This window comes from Hemitrygon akajei, chromosome 6, assembly GCF_048418815.1.
Source record: "Hemitrygon akajei chromosome 6, sHemAka1.3, whole genome shotgun sequence".
NCBI lineage: Eukaryota > Metazoa > Chordata > Chondrichthyes > Myliobatiformes > Dasyatidae > Hemitrygon > Hemitrygon akajei.
In genome coordinates, this window is record NC_133129.1 from 131,429,807 (window position 1) to 131,456,362 (window position 26,556).

Here is a 26,556-nt window from a genome sequence, read left to right on the forward strand (position 1 = left end):
ACTTTTGATGAAAGGGATTTACTAATGAAGCAATAACTGGTCATTGCCCCATCCAACAAAGCAATGCAATTATCTGAGCTACATCATAACCAGGGGCATATTTCTTTTCATAGAGTCATAGAAAAAGACAGCACAGAAACAGGCCTTTCAGCCTATCTAATCTGTTGCAAACCATTTAAACTGCCTACTCCCCTTGACCTGCACTGATCCATAGTCCTCTATTCTCTTTTTTTGCTGGCTTTGAGCAGTTTGATCAGGATGATTGATGTGGATTGGGGCGCAGGCCTGCTATGGGCTATTGGCATTGAACTGAATACTGCTAGACTTCTGGTAAGATGGATGGTATTCTATGTGTTGTTCACTCGTTTTTTGCAGTTGGCACAGTTCATCTTTTTTCTCACGCGTTGGGTGTTTGATGGTTTCTTGAACAGGTTCCATGGTGTTTCTTTGACTTGTGGCTGCCTGTAGGAAGACGAATCTCAGAGCTGTATTTTGTTTGCATACTTCGATAATAAACTTACTTTGAATCAAACCAGTTAAGGGCTTTTCCATCAATTCCCATTGAGAGGACAATGATGCAACATACATCCAGATATTGACAATGACAAGGGCAGCCATATTCACTTTGCCAGTGAATTCTGCTTTTTATCCTGGTTTATACCAATGGTTCTGGTAAGATCAGTGAGCGAGTGATTGCTAAGCAGTACTTGACAAAAGTACCAAAGGTTCCAATAATTAATTAATTGACGTGGCTGGATTTGCCCTACGTTTCTTCAGCATAAAATATTTGGACAATCCTTAACATTGTGACTATAAGACCATAAGATATAGGAGCAGAATCAAGCTACTTGGCCCATCAAATCTGCTCCACCATTTCATCATGGCTGATCCATTTTCCCTCTCAGTCCCAATCTACTGCCTTCTCCCTGTATCCTTTCATGCCATGACTAACCAATAATCTATCAAACTCTACCTTAAATGTACCCAGTGACTTGGCCTCCACAACCTCCAGTAGCAATGAATTCCACAGATCACCACTCTCTGCCTAAAGAAATTCCTCTTCATCATGGCCTCTTGCCTGGTGCTTCTTCTAAGACAATTATTAATTATTGATGGGAATGCTAGCTAGTTATTAGATTTCCCTGCATGTGCTTGACCTGACAACATGGGATATACTGGTTTCAGCATTGAGACTTGACTAACTGTTCCAATCTAGCCACTAACATCTGAGTTTTAGTGTGAAAGATTGTTCAGGGTCACCTCAAACGTGTGACGGTGTGCAGTTTTTGCCACTTCTGAGTCTGCTACACGTGATTGCCCAGTGATCCATCCAGAAATGGGCCTGGAGTCACAAACAGGCAAGACCAAGCTTGGAGAGAGCTTTGCCTGTAAAATACATAAATGAACCAGTTGTGGTTTTTATGGCGAAACTCAGGTGCTTTGCATGCCTTGCTGATAGTTATGCTTATTCCAGATTTACAGTACTTCATTCTCAATTCAGATTCACAAGTAGTCATGGTGAAACCAGAAGTCCGATCTCCAGACTATTAGTCCAATTGTTAGGATTGCTAGTTTTATAACATAAACACTCTGCTGCCATATTTAACTCAGTGGAAAGTACATAGGGGGACTATGAACTCCCATATCAACAAACTGAAATACTATTCCTCATTAAGTCTCAACTTGCACCAAATAGACATTTGTACAACACAGGAATCCCACATGGCCCCTGGGACAAAGAGTTAAGTGCTCGAGGAAGTGATCAATAAAAGTGGTCAGTTATTGTAAAGGAAGCAGACATAATGACTGGAGAGGACAAATACAATGGCAATTTATTTAAAGCAAAGCTGATTGCAGTTAAAATTACACATACAGTATATATGCCAATAAGTGAAAGTAATGCGGCAGCTGAAGCTGGAAGGAGAATGCAGAAAGAAGCATTTAAAAATCCTGTGGATTTGTTCAATAAGCTATTCAGCCATTTGGGCAAAAGGAATTCATGAGATTCAGTTTTCAGCAAAATGCTTCGCATGCACGTTCATGGGATGCAGAAAGTAAACATGCAGGTAGAGTAAGCAATCAGGGCAGTAAGTGGTATGTTGGTCATTCTTGCAAGTAGCTGCAGCTTAGGGCTTCTGGGAAACTAGATCTGAACTCGGTGCAGCTTTGGTCACTGCACCGAAACGAGAGTCTGTTTGCCTTTGAATCATTGCAGTTAAGCTTCACTGAAAAGGTTCATGCCCCAAATAAAGCATTTCTACAATGAGAAATTTAGCAGGGTTGGCCAGCCACACCATAGATTAGAAGGATATGAAAGCATTGAATTCACAATACTCTGACAAAAAAGCCAAAAGATAAAGATTAGATTAAAGATTAGTTTTATTTCTCATATGCAGTGTACGTTAAAACATACAGTGATATGTGTTATTTTGCGTCAATGACCAAAACCGACAGAATATGTATTGGGGCAGCCGGCAAGTGTCACCAATGCTTCTGGCACCAACATAGCATGCCCATGGCGTACCCTAACCCGTACGACTTTGTTCAAGTTCAAGTTTAATTATTATTCAAGCATACATGAATACCCACGAATACATCAAACAAAACAGCGTTCCTCCGGGGCCAACAGTCATACACAGCTCAAGGCACAAAGAGGACATAAAAGATAGCAAATAAACACACAGTCACACACAAAAAAATATAGCCCAAGTCTTTGAGGGACACGTCTTGGAAATTGATGGTGCATAGGAGTTAGCAGTAAGAACAAGCAGTTCTCAGCAGTCCACAGATGAACATAAGTACACGTGCAATCCAGCTTGTCATTCCACTGAAGGGCAGCACAGAGGGGAGACCAGCCCCCAACCGAGCATGGACACCACGCTACACTGTCTCTGGTGTCCCTTCTTCTGGATTGTTGCAAAGGGCAAGCCCATGGCTTGAGGCCCACCCCTAACTAAAACCGATGCCACGCACCTCCCCCGCTGTCTGTCTCATCAATAGACAAGGGAAATGAACTTGCTGTATTTCACATTACCAATGTCGAACAAGGTCTTGCGATTGCTAGAGAAACGTCCAAGACAGTCACTTGCTCTTATACTCCACATCGCCTTCGTGCACCGATTCCAATGCCTTCCTGTAGCAAGCAGTAACATGGTTACTACCAAGTCCAGCTCCTCCGCCAACGAGCAGCTCGCTGATGGAGTAGATCTGCAGTGCTTGAAGGTCTTAATGTCTGGCATTGTCTTGCGATTATTAAAAAAAGACAAAAGCACCTTTGGTTGGCCGCTGAAAGGCTCCTGCACCTGAACGTGCTGACATTTTACCGGAAGCTGGAATATCGAAGTAAACTGGAGCAGCCGGAGGAAACGCACATGCTCACATGAAAACATACAAATTCTGCACACACAGTAGTGGAAATTGAATCCTGTCTGCTGATCACTGGTTCTGTAACAGCATTATGCATCCTGCTTTGCTACTGTGCCACCCCAGAGACCATTTCCTCTAGCCAGTGTGTTTGTAATTGGGGGACATAGTGCACTACAGCTGGAACTCAATACCTCATTGGGCTCAGGGTGCTCAGACTTTGAGTATATTTAAGGCTGGAATCAATAAACTGCTCGACACCACAGCATTCAGAGGACAAGATGAATTAGCATTGAAGAGGTCCTGAAACCATGTTTGTGTGATAGAGTAGGCTTCAGGAGTCTAAACACAATGTTTCCTTCCATTTTACATATTGTTTCACTCTTCTGCAGGAGATAAACCACAGGCAGAAAATGCAGAATGAAGAGGAAGTGGGAGAAGAATTCTGCAATGTATTTTAAGACTGATTTAGTTAAAATAAAGAACAGCATTTTTGTCAGGGTCTGACTCAAAATAGGAGTGGCAGATGGTTTCTTCTGTCAAAATCAAAGTACATTTATTATCAAAGTATATACTGTGTTCATTATGCAAAATGCTACTGTTTAGATCGGAAATAATTGTAATTTGGAAGTGCACAAAAATCAAACCGTCGAGTTAACAAATGGCAAAACACCAAGAACAGATGAACCAAACACTGAAGGGGAAAACAGGAAAAGGTTCAAACTGCTGAGGGTGAAAATGTAAGCTCAAATATCTGGAAAGACTCTCCAGATATGGCAGAACCAGTGAAAAACAAGTCAACATTCTGAACATTAAATTCTTCCTTGATGTTTCAAGAATAATGCTCTTTCAAGGATCAACATTGTATCAGATGACTGGCAAATTGCAGATGCTACTCCGCTATTTAAAAAGGGTGGGAGGCAGCAGAAAGGAAACTATAGACTGTTAGCCTGACGTCAGTCATTGGGAATCGATTGTTAGTGATAAGATTACCTGGAAGACATGACAAGATAGGCCTAAGCCAGCATGGTTTCAAAGAAACATAGAAAACCTACAGCACAATACAGGGCCTTCGGCCCACAAAGCTGTGTCGAACATGTCCTTACCTTAGAAATTACCTAGGGTTACCCATAGCCCTCTATTTTTCTGAGCTCCATGTACCTGTCCAGGAGTCTCTTAAAGGACTCTATCGTATCCACCTCCACCACCGTCGCCAGCAGCCCATTCCACACACTCACCACTCTCTGTGTAAAAGACTTACCCCTGACATCTCCTCTGTACCTACTTCCAAGCACCTTAAAACTGTGACCTCTCATGCTAGCCATTTCAGCCCTGAGAAAAAGCCTCTGACTATCCACCTGATTAATGCCTCTCATCATCTTATACACATCATCTTCCTGAAAGGAAAATCCTGCCTGGCAAACCTTCTGCAATTTTTTGAGAAAATTACAAGCAGGGTAGACAAAGGAGATGTAGTAGATGTGGTCTACTTGGATTCTCAGAAGGCCTTTGAAAGTGCCACACATGAGGCTGCTTAGCAAGATAGGAGCCCATTGAATTACAGGTAAGTTACTAGCATGGGTGGAGTATTGGGTGATCAGCAGAAAACGGAGAGTGGGAGTAAAGGGATCCTATTCTGGCTGGCTACCAGTTACCAGTGGAGTTCCAGTGGTCAGTTTTGGAACCGCTGCTTTTTACAATGTATGACAATGATTAGGACGATGGGATTTGTGGCTAAATTTGCTGATGATACAAAGATAGGTGGAGGAGCAGGTAGTGTTGAGGAAACAGAGAGCCTGCAGAGAGACTTAGATAGTTTAGGGGAATGGGCAAATGAAATACAATGTTGGAAAGTGTATGGTCATGCACTTTGGTGGAAGAAATAAACAGGCAGACTATTATTTAGATGGGGAGAGAATTCAAACTGCAGAGATGCAAAGGGACTTGGGAGTCCTTGTGCAGGATACCCTAAAAGTTAACCTCCAGGTTGAGTCGGTGGTGAAGAAGGCAAATGCAATTTTGGCATTCATTTCTAGAGGTATAGAATAGAAGAGCAGGGTTGTGATGTTGAGGCTCTATAAGGCACTCGTGAGACCACACTTAGAGTATTGTGTGCAGTTTTGGGCTCCTTATTTTAGAAAGAATATACTGACATTGAAGAGCGTTCAGAGAAGATTCACGAGAATGATTCCAGGAATGGAAGGGTTACTGTATGAGGAATGTCTTGCATCTGCAGTTTTGTTTTCCAGAGAAAGATAAATGAGAAAGAAATAGTTTCTAATTGGCATAAATTAACCAAAGCAAGGTCAGGTCTGTCTGTGAATCTTAGAGAGGAGGTAGAAGGGTACTGTGCAGGTTGGAAGAAAATGAAAAGTAATGAAGGGAAGATCTCCTGAGGAAATGAGTTTGGTAAATGCTTGGGAGACAATGGCCTGTTATTCAGTGGTCGGATCATGGTCCAGTGAGAATTTGAGAAATTCAAATTCTAGAGGACAGTCCATCAAACCCTAATAACACCCTCTGTTGTCAGCAGTTATGTTGGCAATGTTAAGGCTGGTCCCTGTTGAGCAAAATGAGATGGAAATAAAATAGTGTAAGGACAGTGGAAAAGACTGAGATGGTCAATGTCACATCAACATTTAGTGATCACTAAGTCGAGAGCTTGTGAAAAGCTCAAAGTACTCCCTTTCCACTTCTCTGAGGCCCTCTATCACTTTATTCATTTCCACTCCTGCTTGTAACGAATTTATCTTTATAACAGATATCTAATCCCTCTGTAGCGCCTTTTGAGTCAAGACTTCTGGAGCTGAGAGAGTCCGCAAATTGGGGCAAGGACCTTTGGTGAAACAAATGGGCTCCGGGTTGAAGATGCCATAAAAAAGAATAACAGTTCAATACCATGCTGAGCTTGGCATTGATTTAGATGGAGATGAAGCCACAGCCTCTGCTGAGAATCTGTTGTCCCAAATCAGAGGATGGAAGATGAGATGCGATGGTGAAACATAGCAAGGAATACAATGAAAGTAGAAGAGGAGGATGATCTGGAAAATCCAACAGCTGTTAGAAGTTTGTGAGTTTTGTAAATTTAGATACAGCACAGTAACAAGCCCTTCCGGCCAACAAGCCTCGCTGCTCAATTACACTCATGTGACCAATTAACCTACTTACCCTTTGTAATGTGGAAGGAAACCAGAGCACCTGGAGGACAACCCTCATGCTCATGGGGAGAAAGTACAAACTCATTAGAGACAGTGGAAGAATTGAACCCAGGCCACTGGTGCTGTAATATTATTACACAAACCACTACACTACTTTTATGTCTTAAAGGAAGGACTTTTTTCCTTGAGATATTGAAAGCGGTGAAAAACACAGTGGAACTTTTAACAAGGGCAGCTTTTTATTGGAGAAAAATAATTGGAAATACAGAACAAAAACAGCAGGTTAAGCAACATAAAAAGTGTTTAGTTGCAAAGAAAAACAGGAAAGAGAAGAATTATCCACAGGGGATTTACAGTACGTGATAGGATGGAAGTTATGAGAGTTGCAATGACAAAAGTGATCTGGAGTCAGGTGAAAGAAACACTAAAGGTCACTGAATACAAAAACTATGTTTGAAGAATGTGTACAAAATAAAATCTTAAATGACACAGAGGTAACTCTGATTGTTGATAATGTATGATACAGAGACTTACTATCTGAAACTGCTGAGTCTCAACTTAAATTCTCTAATTGAGATTTTAGCCAACCTCTGAATATCATTTGCTTTAAATCATCCTTCATTTTTGATTAAATCTCTTTGATGTACTCTTACTTGTTAGCAGCACACTCCAACTCTAAACAAGCTGTTACTCACCACTTAAGCCGAAATATTTTGAAGTAACGCAAGAGCGCCCATTGGCTAAGAGTTGATATCCCTGATAACAAAGGCACCTGTAGCTGCCAATGTTGTTCTTGCAGATTTGCTGACAAAGATTTTGTCCTCCATATCGGGAACATTCATCAACATCTAGAAGTAAACACAGGAACGGGAGGCATTTGTTAGGAGTCAGAGGTATGCATATTTCCATTTGGCTCTCGTAAATTCAAAGCTGTGTTCAGAATCCTAACATCATAGACTTTCTGTATAAAAAAATGTAGTCTGTTGTTTTTTTAAGTTATTGGACAAAGTACTACCACCGTCAAAATCTATGCTAGTAAAACATGGTGCAAGGGTCAAGGATGTCTCTGAGCGGCTGCAGGACATTCTGGAATGGGAGGGTGAACAGCCAGTGGTCGTGGTGCACATAGGTACCAACGATATAGGTAAAAAACAGGATGAGGTCCTACAAGGTGAATTTAGGGAGTTAGGAGATAAACTAAAAAGTCGGACCACAAAGATAATAATCTCTGGATTACTACCAGTGCCACGTGCTAGTCAGAGTAGAAATAGGAGGATATTTCAGATGAACATGTAGCTTGAAAAATGGTGCAAGGGGGAGGGATTCAAATTTCTGGGGCATTGGAACCAGTTCTGGGGGAGGTGGGACCGGTATAAACAGGACGGTCTGCACCTGGGCTGGACTGGAACCAATGTCCTAGGGGGAGCGTTTGCTACTGCTGTTCAGGAGGCTTTAAACTAATGTGGCGGGGGATGGGAACAAGTGCAGAGAGACAGAGGGGTGTAAAATGAGGGTAGAAGTAAAAAGTAGTAAGCTGAAAAGTAAAAGTGGCAGGCAGGCAAATCCAGGGCAAAAAGCAAAAAGAGCCTCTTTTCAACATAATTGTATAAGGGCTAAAAGTGTTGTAAAAACAAGCCTGAAGGCTTTGTGTGTCAATGCGAGGAGCATTCGTAACAAGGTGGATGAATTGAATGTGCAGATAGTTATGAATGAATATGATATAGTTGGGATCACAGAGACATGGCTCCAGGGTGACCAAGGATCTCCAAGTTTGTGGATGACACGAAGCTGGGCGGCGGTGTTAGCTGTGAGGAGGATGCTAAGAGGATGCAGGGTGACTTGGATAGGTTAGGTGAATGGCCAAATTCATGGCAGATGCAATTTAATGTGGAAAAATGTGAGGTTATCCACTTTGGTTGCAAGAACAGGAAAACAGATTATTATCTGAACGGTGGCCAATTAGGAAAAGGGGAGATGCAATGAGACCTGGGTGTCATTGTACACCAGTCATTGAAGGTGGGCATGCAGGTACAGCAGGCAGTGAAAAAGGCAAATGGTATGTTGGCATTCATAGCAAAAGGATTTGAGTACAGGAGCAGGGAGGTTCTACTGCAGTCGTACAAGGCCTTGGTGAGACCGCACCTAGAATATTGTGTGCATTTTTTGTCCCCTAATCTGAGGAAAGACATTCTTGCCATAGAGGGAGTACAGAGAAGTTTCACCAGATTGATTCCTGGGATATGAAGAAAGACTGGATCGACTAGGCTTATACGCACTGGAATTTAAAAGATTGAGGGGGATCTTATTGAAACGTATAAAATTCTAAAGGGATTGGACAGGCTAGATGCAGGAAGATTTTTTCCGATGTTGGGGAAGTCCAGAATGAGGGGTCACAGTTTAAGGATAAAGGGGAAGCCTTTTAGGACCGAGATGAGGAAAAACTTCTTCACACAGAGAGTGGTGAATCTGTGGAATTCTCTGCCACAGGACACAGTTGAGGCCGGTTCATTGGCTATATTTAAGAGGAAGTTAGATATGGCCCTTGTGGCTGAAGGGATCGGGGGTATGGAGAGAAAGCAGGTACAGGGTTCTGAGTTGGATGATCAGCTATGATCATACTGAATGGTGGTGCAGGCTCAAAGGGCCGAACGGCCTACTCCTGCACCTATTTTCTATGTTTCTATAAACCTTTAAAACTACTTTATGAAATTGGTAGTGTGGAAGAGAATGAAATTTTACATTGTAAACACAAGGAAGTCCGTAGATGCTGAACATCCAAAGGGCAAAGGGACGCAGCAGGTCAAGCAGCTTCTACGGAAATGAAACAACAGTTGACATTTCAGGCTGAGACCCTTCTTCAGAACTGAGAAGAAAGGGAGAAGACACCAGAATAAAAAAGGTTGTGGGGAGGTGAAGGAGGATAGCTGGAACGTGAGAGGCGAAGCCAGGAAGGTGAGAAAAGTGAAAGACTGGAGAAGAAGGAATCTGATAGAGAGGAGGGTGGACCATAGAAGAAAGGGAAGGAGGGAGGGAAAGTTTATTTTTCACACTGTAAAGGAAATATATGAAAGTGGACTTTCTTCTCTTGAAGGTAGTTAGGAATACAATAAGTATAAGTACAATAAGTAGAAACCATGAATGTATTTCTGAGAGTCACTGGTTCCAACTGAATTTTAAATTACTTTGTCCTCATCTCCTTTCAGAATTGCGGTAGTTAAATGATTCTATTCCAGTGCTGACTCGTGCAACTAAATACGGTTATTGGAATTTTTCATCAGTGAAGCAGGTTGTAACATGAATGATCAGAGGAGAATAGATTTACATTTTATCTCCAAACCTTAGCACACAGATACTGTTCTTTTAATCTACATATGGGTTACACAGGTTCAAGGAGCATGATTGCCATCGAAAACAAGATGATGTTGGCTTTTTAATATCTACTGTACCATCTGTTTCATTTACTTTTACTTCTAATATGTGTGGAGATGAAGCTGCCATCTTTGAATAAAAGTACTAGCACAGAAACATAGAAAACCTACAGCACAATACAGGCCCTTCGGCCCACAAAGTTGTGGTGAACATGTCTCTACCTTAGAAATTACTGGGATAACCCATAGCCCTCTACTTTTCTAAGCTCCATGTACCTATCCAGAAGTCTCTTAAAAGACCCTATTGTATCGGCCTCCACCACCGTTGCTGGCGGCCCATTCCATGCACTCACCACTCTCTGAGTAAAAAACTTACCCCTGACATCTCCTCTGTACCTACTCCCCAGCACCTTAGACCTGTGTCCTCTTGTGGCAACCACTTCAGCCCTTGGAAAAAGCCTCTGACTATCCAGAGTCTAGATCAATGCCTCTCATCATCTTGTACACCTCTATCAGGTCACCTCTCATCCTCCATTGCTCCAAGGAGAAAAGGCTGAGTTCACTCATCCTGTTTTCATATTCTTCATCAATTAAATACTTAATAACAGTATATATACTTTGGATACAACAAATTGCCAAATATTTTTTCCAGCAATGAAAAATGTGAAAAATGTTATTTGCATTTAAACTTGAAAATTAAAACTGCTTTATACTTCACAAAAGTTTTCTCATAAAAAGTGTATTTAAACAGCATTTTTGATCTTACAATGTTAATGGTACACTTGTAGTATGGATTTCACATTGGCTTATTTCTGTACTGCCCTTTGGGAGCCTTACTTGGCAGGAAGGCAAATCAGAAATCTGTACGTACACTCTGAATTATTTCCAAACCATTTAGCTTTAAAAATCATTTGCAAATTACACCAGAATTTTTGGTAAGGCTAATTGCCAGGTTATGGTGCATGACAGGAGAATACGATTGGTAAATTATCCCCTTTATATACTGTAATTGGTAAATTAGATTTTATTATACACAGGTCTTTTTTGATTCATATTGTTTTGCTCTCCTTTATCTGTTTCCTGATTGTGTTTTATTCCTCTGTGCAATCAATTTAAATTGGCTAATAATATAACTTTAAAGATATAAAACAGGCATTTTTTTGTATTATTGCATTTCAATTAATCCTGGATTTTCAAAATAACTTTAGAATTTTGCAATTAACCTCAGAAAGGAAATATATACTTAATTGGAAGGAAAATTTTACACAGAAAAGTGGAATGTTTAGGATTCTGTTCCTCACCTTCCTATGTTGCTTTCTGTAGGTTAATACCTTGTCCAGAACCTTAAGTAAACAGTGAGTTCATTGAATTTTTTTTGTGATTTTCACAACAACTTGCTGTAAGTACAGAATGGGAATATGTGTGATCTCTGCTACCATTTTAAGCAGGGAAACGCTCCTCATCTGGTCAATTGATCAGATGGATAAAGTGTTAATAAGCAATGCAAAATTTGAACACAGAGTAAACATCAGATCAGACACATACAGTGAAATAATCAAAGAGGCTGATGATGAAAAAAATAAGTTAATTGAAAAAGTAAAACAAAAATCAGGTTTTTCACAATCTCTGGCAACAAAATATAGTTGATTGAATTAAAAAGTTATTCTTAGCACTAGAAAGGCTCTGACAATAATGAATAAGTATCACATTATTTAACTAAGTTCACACTGCTTTGAGTCAGTGGACTAGGCTATGTTCTAGCATTCATCTAGAGATCTGAATGAATACACCACAGTTGTACGGGCTTTGTTAAAACAGCTGTAGATGATGTGTCCCCACTAAATTATTCAGAGTCTTTCCCAGTCTGAAGCCCTGGATGAACCATGAGATCCAAAATTTGCTGAGGGCCAGATCAGTGGCATTCAAGTCTGGAGACCAAGAAAGCTACAAGAGGTACATAGATGCTGCCTGGCTTGCTGAATTCCTCCAGCAGTTTTTGTGCGTTGTTTGGAATTCCAGCATCTGCAGATTTTCTCTTGTTTGTACTGTATATCTCCTTTATTTGATTGATGCATTTTTCAATATTCATTCTCATTTCTTTGGTCAAATCATGTGAAAGGTATTGAAATAACTGCAGTGTTGGCAGTTTAATTCTGCATTAACATATGGGCTTCAAGTGTGAAAGAAGTGCACAGCGTATTTACTGCTAACATGGGAATGCATGGTGGTTTGTGTTGCCTGGTGTAGAAACACTGTATTAAAATATACAGTCAGTTCACCTTGTGTTGAAAGAGTGGCCGTGTACTTAAAATGTGCTGGGATTGAATCTGATGGTGCTCGTGCAGATGGAAGAACAAAAGCTATAGCCCAGTTGAACAAAATCAAAGCTATTATGGATTTCCCATCATACTACACTATAATAAAAACTATAGGAGTATTTAGATATGGTATATTTCTATCACCACTTCATTCCATGTACTTATGCTCCTCCTGTATAGTGCACTTAAAGACAATATGCCTAATTAGATGCTTGACTGGTCAGCGGATGTGATCAGCGCATTTGATGATACCAAACGAGCTCTTTCTAACTCGACCCTACTGGCACAACCGCTCCCCAACACACTCATAGCCACTACTACTGATGCTTCAGTCTCTGCTGTGGGTGCTGTGTATGAGCAGTTGGTCGGAGGCATGTGGCAGTCGCTCACTTTCTTCAGCCAGCAGATCTAAACCCCCCAAAAGAAAGTTTGACCATGACCATCTTGGTCTCTATCTGGCTGTCAGCCATTTTCATTCTCTTCCAGAGGGTCACCATTTGGACCACAAACCACTCGTGCACACGATGGCCAAAATATCTGACCCTTGGTCTGCATGACAGCAACCCAATCTACCCTAAACATCAGAGTTCACAGCTGATATACAACATGTCAAGGGGAAAAATGATGCCAGGGCTGTTTGCCTCTGATGGCCAGCTATTGAGGCCATACACATCGGGGTTGACAGTACCAGCATGGCAGCTTACCAAGTCACTGACCCAGAGGTCCAAGCTTAGCGAACAGCAGTCATGGGCCTGCAGTTGGCTGACATTAAGTTCAGTGAAGCCTGGGTTTCTCTCCTGTGCAATGTCTCAACTAGTCTCCCTTGCCCTATTATGCCAGCACATTGGAGGTGGATTGTTCTCGACTCCATACATGGCTTCTCACATCTGGGCTGGAAGGCCTCACAGAAACTGATTGCACTGAAGTTTAATAAAAGCACAAAATGCTGGCAGAACTCAGCAGGCCAGACAGCATCTATGGGAGGAGGTAGTGACGACGTTTCGGGCCGAAATCCTTCATCAGGAGTCACTGAAGTTTGTTTGGTACAACCCCAGAAAGGACGTGCGTGATTGCAGTGCAGCCTACGAGTGGACAAAAATTAACCATCATGTACTGGCACCATTGGCACCTTTTGAGATCCCTGAGCACGTCAATGTAGACCTTGTTGGTCCTCTTCCCCCCCACCACCCACCTAGTCAGCCTTTGAACAGCACTCCACCTTCTTCAGTAAATTTAATTCCTTTTCACCTATTTCTACCTCCCATCATGGCATACAGTTCCTGTTGACCTACATTCTGCCTTCTTTGCTTTCTCTGCCATGATGCACACCAACATCCCCTTAGGTCCCCTTACAATAGCCCGTTCCACGTTTTGGAATGAGTAGAAAAGACTTTTATCATAGTTGAAAGGGGTAAACCTGAACGTGTTCCGGTAGATCGGCTGACCGAGATTTGGAGTATTCCGCTGCTCTGTCACTGGCATCACAACTTGACCATGAGCGTGTCAATGCATCTCTGGACATGCCAGAGGCACCTGTTATTCCTCCACCCCTGGAACACAGGTCCCGGGCTGACGGCTCATCCGAGCTCTAGTCATGCTCATAAATGCTGGTTACAGTGAATTCTGGGAGGGCTTGTGTAGGGTAACGTAACGGGGAGAGATGTCCATTATTCACATGTACCAACATTGAGTTGGAGTTTCGCTTTAACCGACTGGTCTGACATGATGATGATATTACATAACGATTTTAGCTCACTTTTGTGTTCAGGTTTTGGAGAGCAATAAAATGTGTTATGGGTTTAATTAAATATAAAATGCCTCACTTCATTTTATTTGTGAAAACCTACAATGTCATTTCCTATGCATTGCTTTTCATAGAGCACTGCCTGAGAAATTAGAGCATTTTGCCAGAGAAGACTTTTTATTAGACAATCCTAGAATAACCAGGCTTTAATGACATTGCTCCAGATGGAGATTGCATTCTCAGAATCAGAAGCAGATTTAATATCACTGGCATATGTTGTAATTTTGGGTTTTTTTTTTGCTGCAGCAGTTAATTGCAATACATAATAAAAAAAACTATAAATTACAATAAGAAATATATATTTTAAAATTAATTACTTAGTGAAAAAAGTGAGCAAAATTAGTGAAAAATAGGAAAAAATAGCGGAGTAGTGTACAGTACATAGGTTCATTGTTCATTCAGAAAGCTGATGGCACAGGGGAAGTACCATGACTTGACTCCTCTGTTTAGACTCTACCACAGACTTTCCTCAACGCCAATCTACAGCAACAACTACTGACCATCTAATCAAAAGAAAGCCTGTCTCCCAGATGCCAGCCACCTACTCCCAATGGCTATAATTTTACAAATCTCAACCCAAACACCTACTACTCCACTGTAAGATACTCATGTTCACCTCAGTAACAGATCTCCCCGACCTTAATTAGTTCTCAATAATAAGCTAATAACCACAACCACCTCCCTTTATATTAAGTTTGCATTGGTCGGCCCATAATCAAAATCATCGCTGCTTCACCACATAAGGGCCTTAGAGTAAGTTTGTTTTTATTAAAACAGGCACCAGTTTCTGGGGTGTTATTGTTTTCCATGCCATGTCCATGGAAAACTCTACAACCAGGAGTTGAATCAAAAGAGGAAACAAAGCATTGTTATTCCAAATAGGAAATGTACACTTTCCTGGTGCACTTTCTCATTGATCTCCCCGCAGCTTCTGCTCAACCAGAAGGACTTCATTGACTAGTTTCCAATCAGCCATTCATTCTTAGCCAAGGCATCTTGTGTAATAGTTACCCTTCTCAGTTCCATAAAACTCCTTCTTCACCCAATTCCTATTTATGTTACTCACTGACAACATTATTTTCAGACTGGCACTCAGCTTGCAAATAACAGCTGTGCCCGTGGCTTCTTCTATTGCTCTTCTATTGGGAGACTGTTCATATGGGATCCAGTCTCAGCTGAGTACAGTTTTCAAAAGTATACACGAGGAGAAGTGACCCTGTCAGGGGCTCTGCCACTTGATACTGGTATATCTGACCATGGTCTGTGATCAAAAAAATGGCTTATAATCTCAGTGAACAAGCCCTCACATAGTCAAACTTGTGATATCACCCACCTGGGTTCTTGTTTTTGACCCTGACTAGAACCCCTCTTAATATCATCATCCAAATCTCTATCACATCTCCTATCCTCCATGCTCTGTAAGTTTGTCATCCAAAATTCCCTGATAAAATCTTCTCCACCATCAAGTCCTGTTCATTGTCCTTACCAGTCTGCATTGGCTCCAGACCCCAAAACTTCCATTTTCAAAGTTTTCCTCAGGCTAAAATGCCTTTATGACTTCCCTCAGGCAGCTCATTGAACTCCCTCAATGCCTGTGGTTGCCTCTTTCTCTGTGACGCCTCACGTTACTCTACCATCGGTGGATGTGCGCTGAATTCGCTTCCTCATTGGATTACTTTCACTAACATTTAGTCTAAGCAGGGGCCGAATCAGGTCATTTTATGCAGGCCGAGTATAAACCAAAAACATAGATCACAAAAGTAGAGATACAAGAACCAATGACAAAACTTCATAAGTGTGAATAAAATGTAATAACTTAGGAAAGGATATGTAACTAAATAACATGTAATGAAGAAATAGCCTGTGTCCTACAGTACTGCTGAGAGTCGAAGGTTATTCTCCAATAGTTCTTCTTGTAAACATATGGGGGAGGTGAACTGTGGAGGAATATGGCCAACTGGGTCGGGCAGACTATAGAATTGCATGTCTGTATTGCTTAATGCCTCGATCAGCAGAGAATCGTGGTGCTGCCCTTTAGCCTACTGTCCTCGAGTCTAGTTCTGTACACCACCAAGTGACCTGACTTAATTGTGGAAGAAAATTCTGAATATAGGGTTAAAGTATCTGAACTGTTAACACCCTGCTCCTTCCTTTAATTAGCAATATGCCCAGTGCTGATCTTAGTGCATAAAACAGAAGCACAAACAAGATGGAGACAGTGAAGGTCAAAATTGTAGAGAGGACTCTGTGGGCAGTCCAATTAATGACAATTAAACAGTGTATATAGTTTTCCTTCACCTGTCTGGTTCTAACATATAAAACAAATTATACTTTTAATGACTTATTGGATCTAAGTATTTAATGAACTTCCTTTATATCAAAAATAAAGACTCGCCATTTGTCCAGGGCTCTTAGCACACTTCCAATAATCTACCTTAGTTTCAAGGATATTTTGACAACCTATTTCTGTGTGTTGTGGACAGGAAAGAGACTGTCCGTGGCATTTTCATGGGAATTGATAAGACACACAGGATTGATTTTTATGGCTTTGGCTGATGTAAGTGATTTTCTGTGTGCATGTATAAACTTAAAAAAGCTGTGACTATCGTCCATTGGAAGACTTGACAATCGCACCGTTAGCCAGTCATTCTTCCCTTATTCATTAACAAAGGTATTCTCGAGTCACTTTGAAGTCTGTGTCCAATTTATTAGTGACCAACTTTAATTGAAATTCCTCAGCAAATTAATTTCCCTAACAAGAACGGAGTCCAAGTGGAAAAGATTGCTCACCGTATCCGGGCCTCTTTGTCACAAATTTCCCTGTAACTTTTTTTTGATTAATTCTCAGAAAGTATGTGGATTATTGTTTCCTAACCCATCTCATGGAAAAAAAAATAGTTACCACAATCAGATTCATAAATCTTATTCCCCCCATTGGGCAGTACGGTAGTGTAGAGGTTAGCTCGATGCCTTACAGTATAGATGACTCGTGTTCACTTCCTGTTGCTGCCCGTAAGGAGTTTATACGTTCTCCCTGTGAACTGTGTGGGTTTCCTCCAGGTGCTCTGGTTTCCTCCCACAGTCCAGAGACGTAACAGCTGGTAGGTTAATTAGTTACTGTAGATTGCCCTGTGATTAGGCTCAGATTAAATCAAAGGGTTGTTGGGTGGTGTAGCTCGAAGGACCAGAAGGGCATATTCCGTGCCTTATCGCTATAAATAAAATAAATAAATGAATTTCTTAATAGCAACTTATATAAATATGCACTATTTATGAAACTGATTGCTGTATCAAATCACTTTCAAATGCAAAACATAACATAAAAGGTAAAAAATTAAAATTTGTCACATGTAATATTTTATAAAATGCATGAAACTAGTAACACATGTTGTGCTTCAAGAATATTATTTCAGAAAGGTTCAAGTGTTTACGCTACATCTTGAGGAGATTACTGGGATTGGACAGAAAGCAAGTACATGTTCTTTTAATTAAAATAAATTGCAGCAACAATCAACCCATTGCACACATCTGTTTACTCCATGAAGAACTCCAAAGTACCATGGCATGCATGTCATTTTGTGCCTTTATATAAAGGTTACATCAGCCCTTTGCACTTCTCATTTGTTTGATGGGAAGAAAGAGACATCTACACAAGCATTCCAAAATCTGCAAAGGTTTATTGGATTCTGAAGCAAAACATACTTCAAATGCCTTTTAAACTATATGTGATTTAAGCAAATTTGGGGAAAAAAAACATTCATCAAGCCCAGGCTGACTCATGAATACACCAGCTGGGATCAACTTATGGCATGCAGACCCCTCAAATGTCAATTGACTTTCAATTGTTTTAAAACAGAATGCTTTAATGTGTAAGTAAATACCAAATAATACCAATTGAATATTTTGTTTATTTATTATTAATTAGCAATACAAGCCTTCTGGCCCTTTGAACTGCACTGCCCAGAAACCCCCACAACCCCGGATTAACCCTAACCTAACCACAGGACAATATACAATGAACAATTAACCTATGCGGTACGTCGTTGAACTGTGGGAGGAAATCGGAGCACTCTGTTGGAAATTGAGGGCTAGGAGTTGTTGAGTTGCATCTTGGCCAGATGGGCTGACAATTCTGTTTTTGTGCTCTGTCTCTCTATAACTGCAGAAGTTACATAAAAGCATAAGAAATCAGAGCAGGAGTAGGCCATCTGGCCCGTCCAGCCTGCTCCGCCATTCAATAAGATCATGGCTGATCTGACCATGGAGTCATTTCCACCTACCTGCCTTTCCCCCATAAACCTTAATTCCCCTACTATGCAAATATCTATCTAATCTTGTCTTAAATATATTTACTGAGGTAGCCTCCACTGCTGCGTTGGTCAGATAATTCCACAGATTCACCCCTCTTTGGGAAAAGCAGTTCCTCCTCATTTCCATCCTAGATTTACTCCCTGGAATCTTGAGGCCACATCCTCTAGTTTGAGTCTCACCTGCCAGTGGAAACAATTTTGCTGCCTCTATCTTATCTATCCCTCTCATAATTTTATATGTTTCTGTAAGATCTCTGCTCATCCTTCTGAATTCCAGCGAGTATAGTCCCAGGCGACTCAATGTCTCCTCATAGTCTTCATCTCTGGAATCAACCTGTTGAACCTCCTCTGCACCGTCTCCAAAGCCAGTATATCCTTCCTCAAGCAAGGAGACCAGAACTGAATGCACTACTCCAGGTGCGGCCTCACCAGTACCCTGTACAATTGCTTTTAAATTCAACCCTTCTAGCAATGAAGGCCAACATTCTATTTGCATTCTTGATAGCCTGCTGCACTTGCAAACCACCCTTTTGCGATAGTGGTGTAGGAGACTGGAGAAAAAGGAAGGAAGAGGAGGCAAGTCATGATATTCCCCTTTGCCATCAGATTTCTAAATAGAACATGAATGCATGCACATTACATGGTTCAGTGCAGGGTAAAAATGAATGTAAGCATCTGCACCAGCTGAACTGCATTGGATTTAGGTTGGTAAGGATGGTTTTGGGGACAGAGAGGGGTGTTACGGGTCAGGCCACCGCTCAGGGATGTGAAGAATGTGAGGCTAGGCCAGTGTCTAAGTATCTGCTCTTCATTTGAAGGCCAGCAACAAGGTCGTGGGATATCCATGGTCAATGTTAGATATCAGACTTGCAAAAAGTGGACGAGGGAGGTCAGTGAGTTGCTGACAGGTTCCAGAGTTGGAGTTCCATGAAGGCAGAAGGAGTGAGCTGCCCCCAGAGTTCGTGAATCAGTGAGACTAGAGTTTGAGGTCTGGTGTTCAGACTTCCATCATTGGCGAGTCCAGAGTTTGAGGCCTAATGTCTGGTGATTGCTGTGACTGGAGATCGATGCTGAGGATGAAGAACCAAGGTTCAAATCAGAAGTCTAGAAATCGAGGCCCATTGGCCAAAGCTGAGTCTCCAATCTCTGCAAGTTGCTGGAGAAGTTGAAGCCGAATGTCTACAGGTCCGAGTCCAAGTCTATTGAAAGCTGGAGGCCAAAGAAGACAGCCTGTTCTGGGGTCAAAGAACTGTGTATGTGTGTGGGCGAATGAGACTTGTTTCGCTGCTGCCATCAGGAGGAAAGTACAGTTGCCTCAAGACCCACATCACCAGGTTCAGGAACAGTTATTACCCTTCAACCATCAGGCTCTTGAACCAGAGGGGATAACTTCATTCAGCTTCACTCAACTCATCACTGAACTGTTCCCACAAGCTATGGGCTCAATTTCAAGGATTCTCCATCTCATGTTCTTGATACTTAATGTTATTTACTGTATTCATTATTATTATTTTCTTTCTGTATTTGCACAGTTTGTTGTCTTTTGCATGCTGGTTGTCTGTCTTGTTGTGCGCAGTCTTTCATTGACTCTGTTGTGTTTCTTTGTACTTACTGCAAATGCCTGCAAGAAAATGAATCTCAGGGGTTGCATATGGTGACAGATATGTACTTTGATAATAAATTTACTTTGAACTTTGCTATTGTGCTGCTGCATGCCATGTTCTGTGTTGCTCTGCCAAGCATTGTGGGCATGCTATCTTGGCGTTGGAATGTGTGGCAACATTTGCAGGCTGTCCCCAGCACATCCTCAGGTGTGTTGGCTGTTAACGCAAGTGAAGCATTTAACTGTGCATGTGATAACTAAATCTAAATCTTTAAGGACACGACAGGGATACGACCTGGGCCAGATGCTTTTCTTGGGCTCACACTCTGGAAGACCGATTTTAAGTCCATGTCGGTTTAATGCACAGGAAGCCATCAGGATAGGTGGTGACATTCCTATCCCCTTTCCGTCAAAACAAATGCAGGATATATTAAACTCATAGGGAAGGGATGTGCGGCTAGCGCACCACCTGACTTCACTCTGTTGCCTGTTAGAGCATGCAAGTCCTGCCATAATTAACAGTTCGGGACTTTGCTTCAGACTGGCATTGTCTCCTGGCATCTCTGTTAGCCTTACAGAGGTCTTACCCTGATTTCTTGTAAAGGTGAGTGTTACCTCATGTAAACGCTGCAACCCTGGACTTTAGCGGAGTGGATCTCCCGGATCTTCAGTGGGCTACATTAAGCAAGGACAGAGATATGTCCACTTCATGTATGTACCAATGAAAACTGACAGATGCTGAGATTGCTGTTGTTGCAAATGTCCTGGTGCTGCTTTGGACTGTGTACTTGAGCTTACAATGAAATAAGGCTTTACTTTAAAACAGGGAGCAGGAGACAACAAAGACCATAAAATATAGGAGGCAGAAGTAGGCCATTCAGCCCATTGAGTTACCTTCGCCAATTCATCATGGCTGATTCATTTTTTTTTCTCAGTCCTCATTCATGCCTTCTCCCCATATTCTCTCACACCCTGACCAATCAAGAATCTATCAGCCTCTGCCTTAAATATACACTAAATATACACTAAAACCTGGTCTCCACAGCTACCTCTGGCAACAGACTCCAGAGATTCACCACTCTCTGGCTAAAGAAATTCCTCCTCATTGCCATACTAAAAGGATGCCCTTCTTTTCTGAGGCTGTGTGCTAAGGCTTTAGACTCTCCCAACTGAAGAAACATCCTCTCCAAGAAAGTGGCTGGTTTGACATTTGGAAGTTACAGAAAATGTCTTCAGGGTAATACTGGTGCTCATGGAACACTTTGATTGTTGCTAACTCTTTGTTCTGAAGAAATCATTTTGGATGTGAAATGATCATAGGTTTTATGAAAACCTGCATAAAATGAAAGGCCCTGTATTCATGTCTATCAGCAGCTTGAAGGCACAGACATTTGAGAGTTTGAGTTAGTGAGGCCAAGTGGCTAGCAGTAGTTTGTGGTTCTATAATAAAGCTCAGTTTCCAGTGTACATCCTAACAAGTATGGAGAGTCCAAAATAATATCACGGCGAGTGAACTTTGCATTCATAATGCAACCTTAAGTACCTGTTTGACATCTGTAAAACAATGACGTCTGGGAAATAAGCAGATTAAAAATTTCGAATGCTGCATCACTAAGACAAAGGAGTTGGTGGTGGAGTTCAAGAAGGTGATAACACCCTGCGGTCCCATCTCCATCAAGGGAACTCACCTGGACAACGAACTGGCCTGGACTAAAGATACAGAGGTTCTGTACAAGAAGGGACAGAGCCGACTGTACTTCCTGAGGAGGCTCTGGTCATTCAGTGTCTGGAGTACTGTGCCGCAGATGTTCTATGACTCAGTGGTGGCCAGCATTCTATTCTATGCTGTAGGGTGAGAGCAGCTGATCCCAAGAAGATTGAGAAGCTCGTCAGGAAGGCTGGTTCTGTTCTGGGGATGGAATTGGAGTCCTTGGTAACTGTGTCAGAGAGAAGGATCTGCTGAAGCTTTGGAGCATTATTGACAATCCCTCTCACCCCCTCCATGACATACTGGACAAACAGAGGAGCACCGTTAGTAACAGACTGATTCCACCGAGGAGCACCACTGAACGCCACAGGAGACCCTTTCTCCTTGTGGTTATAAGACTCGACAACTTCTCCTCCTTAAGAATATAAGTACATGGTTTCATTGAACATCTGTATTTTGCACTATTACTTTTTAATGCACATTTTGTATTTTTTCTATATATCAATGCTTGCATTTCATATTTTAAAGTGTGTAATTCTGACTGAGCAACCTTACAACAATAATTTCCTTCAGGATAAATAAAGTTTTATCTTATCTTATCATTGTCCTAATGTTACATAATACATAGTGTGTAATATGTGTCTGATGCCAGACAGCATCTAAAATTTAGAATAATATCATGAAGGGAACTAAGACAGAGAGCTACAATACACATCACTTCTATTTTTACATAAAATGTTACAAAAATATGGAAAGTTTAAAATTACCCTTGTAATAAATGAAAGGAACTGTCCCATTATGTAACAGAACAGGGCCTATTGTCATTCTCCATCATTGCTGGTACCTGGCACCAACCAACCTTTGCTCTGCCTTCAGTTGTTATTCTCATTAGTGAGTTGCATATCCTACGACCCTGAGAAAACAGATGTGGTGTAAAGATGAACGGGAACATGTGGCACCACATTGTAAAAGGGTTTTGAATTTCATGCACGTAGTTGGAGTGGAGACAGGTATATTACTGTAGCTGTGGGACTAGATTTTTTACTATTGCAGAAGGAGTCTAAAGGACGCCATTCTGAATACAGTCAAGGTTAGTGAATACGTTTCAGGGAAGATTTATATTAAATGCAGTACATGCACCGGAGTTGGAAGATGCTGCTGTGCCCTTTCCTTTGCACGTGAAGCAGATCTTGTCTTCTATTTATTTATTGAGCTACAGCACAGAATAGGCCCTAATGGCCTCTCAAGCCACACCGCCCAGCAATCCCCCAAATTAACCCTAGCCTAATCATGGGACAATTTACAACGACCAATTAATCTACCAACCATTACGTCTTTGAAACCAGAGCAATTGTAGGAAACCCATGCGGTCATGGGGAGAACGTACAAACTCCTTACAGGCAGCGACGGGAATCGAACTTGGATCACTGGTGCTGATCGCTAACCACTAGACTACCATGACTCAGTACTGACAACATTGAGTGTTCCCTATTCTCCAAAATAATGAATAAAAGCAGGAGTAGGCTATATCCCCCTTGAGTTTATTCAGCCACAGAATAAAATGATTGGTAATTAGCCATTGTTTTGAGTCCCACTTTTCTGCCTACTGTCAAACGTTCATAAGGATCAAAGGTCTGTCTCTCTTGGCCTTGAACAGTTTCCACAGCTTTCTGGGGTAGAAAATCCCTCTGAGAAAGGAAGTTTCTCCATATTTCCATATGAAACTGATGGTCTCTCGTTTCCAACACCATGACCCCAATTCCAGATTTCCTTACAAGGGGAAACATTTAGGATATATCTGGACAAGTCCCAGCAGAATCTTGCGTACTTCAATAAGATGGCCTCACATTTTTCTCAACTCCATGACATTATAACTTTAGGAGAACTACAACCTCAGTCAAGAGATAGCTCATCTCAGTCCATGTAAACTGTTACTGTCAGAAAATAATACGGGCTCTCATGTGCTGAAGCAAGTTTAAGCCAATGTTACATTTTGCATTGTTGCACTTTGTTCAGTCGTAGTGAATCTCTTCCTCATTTGTCACGTACTTTATTATTTGAGATTAGGAATTCAGAGTTTCATTAATTGTCTGTAAAATGAAATTAACTCAACCATGTAAAGATAGAAGACATGATGCCCTTGAGTACTGTTAGAAAATCCCAACACTGACCGCAAACCAGGAGCATCCGCACCACTGAGTGATAATCAGGCGTATCCAGACCACCAATTTTCAGTGAAGATCGCCTGGAACTGGCGATAAACTGGTAGTCACTGAAACATTGGAGCTACTTGTGGAAGCACTGGATTGCTGGCATTAAGCAGTCAGGACATCTGATCGCCCTGTAAATGCCAGGACCAGAAGCCGGCTTTAATTATTGATAGCTTATTAATGATTACTAATAAAGGAGCAGATGAGTGGTGGGGTGGGGTTTGGGAGGAAGGGGAGATGAACTCATCTGGTGAGTTTTCCTGATTGTCATCTTGAATCTTGCCCTCACTCAAAGACAAATGAGTAATATTTAAATTGTTGGAAACTATTTTTCGTTTTTACTTCTAACCTGACCCCTAACTCCCTTCTCTGTCCCCAAAACCATCCTTACAAACCTAAATCCTATGTAGAGAAGCTGGTGCAGGTACTTGCATTTTTTTTTATAACTTCTCCCTACTTCAGTCTAAGTTTCCTACTGATTTAAGATCAATATCATCCTGGTACATAAGAAAAACAAGGTAAAGTGTCTTAATTATCACCACCATGATGGCTCTGACTTCTATCTCCATGAAGCACTTCATGATGTTGGTCGTGGCATGCATCAACTCCAGAAAACCTTGACGGACTGCGATTTGCCTACCACCAAAACACGTCTATGGTAGACACCACTTCCCTGGTCCTACATTCAACTCTGGAGCATTTGGATATAAAAATGCCTATGTTAGACAAATGTTTATTGACAACAGTTCTGCATTCAATACTATAATCCCAGGCACAGCTTCACGAAACTGCATCTGGATCCTTAACTTCCTGACCAACAGACTGCCATCAGCAGTTCCTCTGTCACAATCATCTTCAACACTGGTAATTTACAAGGCTGAGTCCTCCCTACAGGGGTGGCAAACCTGTAGGACGAATGCCCAATGTCCATGCAGAAATTTTTTGTTGGTATTATACCCCTTGACGCTTTGAAACCCACCCATAATAAAAAGATAGGTAATGACTATCTTCACTGCCAAATGAAGTAATGAGTGTTTCTTTACAACTCGAGATCATTGAGATGTTTTCACAGGAAACATCTTAGACCGGTTTGGCATCATCTAGACGGCTGCAAGAACATGTGATATTGGATGATACATTTTGAAACACTTACAGACCTAGTGTACACATCAGTATTTGGATAGTAAATCATTATAATAATATCTAGAAATGATTGTATTTTTCGAATTGCCTTCTTGGAAGATTAATATTAATAATATTTGAACACATTTTCTAAAACTCTTCATTTATTTCAGTCCATCTCTGTTATACTTTTATTCATAGTAAAACAAGAACACACATAAATAAGCAACAGGATTCATCATTTTTCCTTAAAAAAGTCCATAATTATTGCTACATACTCATGAGTCAATGATGGACTCTGCTCAAAGATACCATGGCATGCGAGAGATTTTTGTTAAAGATTATCACTAATTTGGGCACACGCTCTCAGAAAGCTTCACCACCCTGGCCCTGTACACTCACTGCTGCATGGCCAGTTTGTGCTCTAGCTCCACCTACCAGTTTGCAGATGAAGCCACTGTAATGGGCCGTATCTCAAATAACAACGAGTCAGAGTACAGGAAGGAAATAGAGAGTTTAGTGTCATGGCGTCATGACAACACCCTTTCCCTCTATGTCAGGTTAACAAAAGAGCTTGTTACTGACTTCAGGAATGATTGCAGTGCACTTACACCTGAAAAACATTAAGGTTAAGAGGAGGTTAAGAGGGCTGAGAACTTCAGTTCCTCGGAGAGAACGCCACTAATGTCTATCATGACCCAAATCGTATCTACTTCTAAAGGAGGGTAAGGAAACTTGGCATGTCCTCTTTGACCCTCAAGTACCATAGAAAGCACCTTATCTGGATGCATCATGGCTGGCTATGGCAACAATTATTTCATTCTCCTCTACACTTGTGTACTGGAAATGACATTAAACAGTCTTGAATCCTGAATCTTGAAACTGCTCTGCCTGTGATTGCAGAAAACTGCAGAGAGCTGTAGACACAGCTGAGCTCATGCAGAAACCACTGCCTCCTTGCATGAACCCGTCTAAACTTCTCATCACCTTGATAAGCATCATGAACGACCCCACCAACTCCAGAAATTCACACTTCTCTCCTCTCCGAAAATACAAAAGCTTGTAAGCACATAACAGTAGAATCAGGGACAACTTCTACCCCACTGTTATAAGACTATTGAATGGCTACCTGGTACGATATGATGGACTCTTGACCTCACAATCTACATCATTATGATCTTGCACTGCACTTTCTCTGTAACTGCTGCTATCAGAAGAAAGGTATGGGAGCCTTAGGACTCACACCACCAGGTTTACCCCTTAATCATCAGCTCTGAAACAAAAATGGGGTCACTTCACTCAACACACACAAAATGCTGGTGGAACGCAGCAGGCCAGGCAGCATCTATAGGGAGAAGAGCTGTCGACGTTTCGGGCTGAGACCCTACGTCAGGACTAACTGAAAGGAAAGATAGTAAGAGATTTCAAATCTTGGGTCTCGACCTGAAATGTCGACAGCGCTTCTCCCTATAGATGCTGCCTGGCCTGCTGCGTTCCACCAGCATTTTGTGTGTGTTGCTTGAATTTCCAGCATCTGCAGATTTCCTCGTGTTCACTTCACTCAACTTCACTTCCCCGTCATTTAACTTTTC

At 41.5% G+C, this 26,556-nt stretch overlaps 1 protein-coding gene across 1 annotated transcript in view; it reads right to left on the reverse strand.

Moving 5' to 3' along the window:
* Window positions 1–26,556, reverse strand: part of LOC140729473 (kielin/chordin-like protein) — a 354,219-nt gene that overhangs the window by 202,242 nt on the left and 125,421 nt on the right. The window contains exon 6 of the mRNA XM_073049248.1: window positions 7,217–7,369. Within this exon, the coding sequence (XP_072905349.1) occupies window positions 7,217–7,369 (153 nt within the window). The remainder of the gene's footprint in view (window positions 1–7,216; window positions 7,370–26,556) is intronic.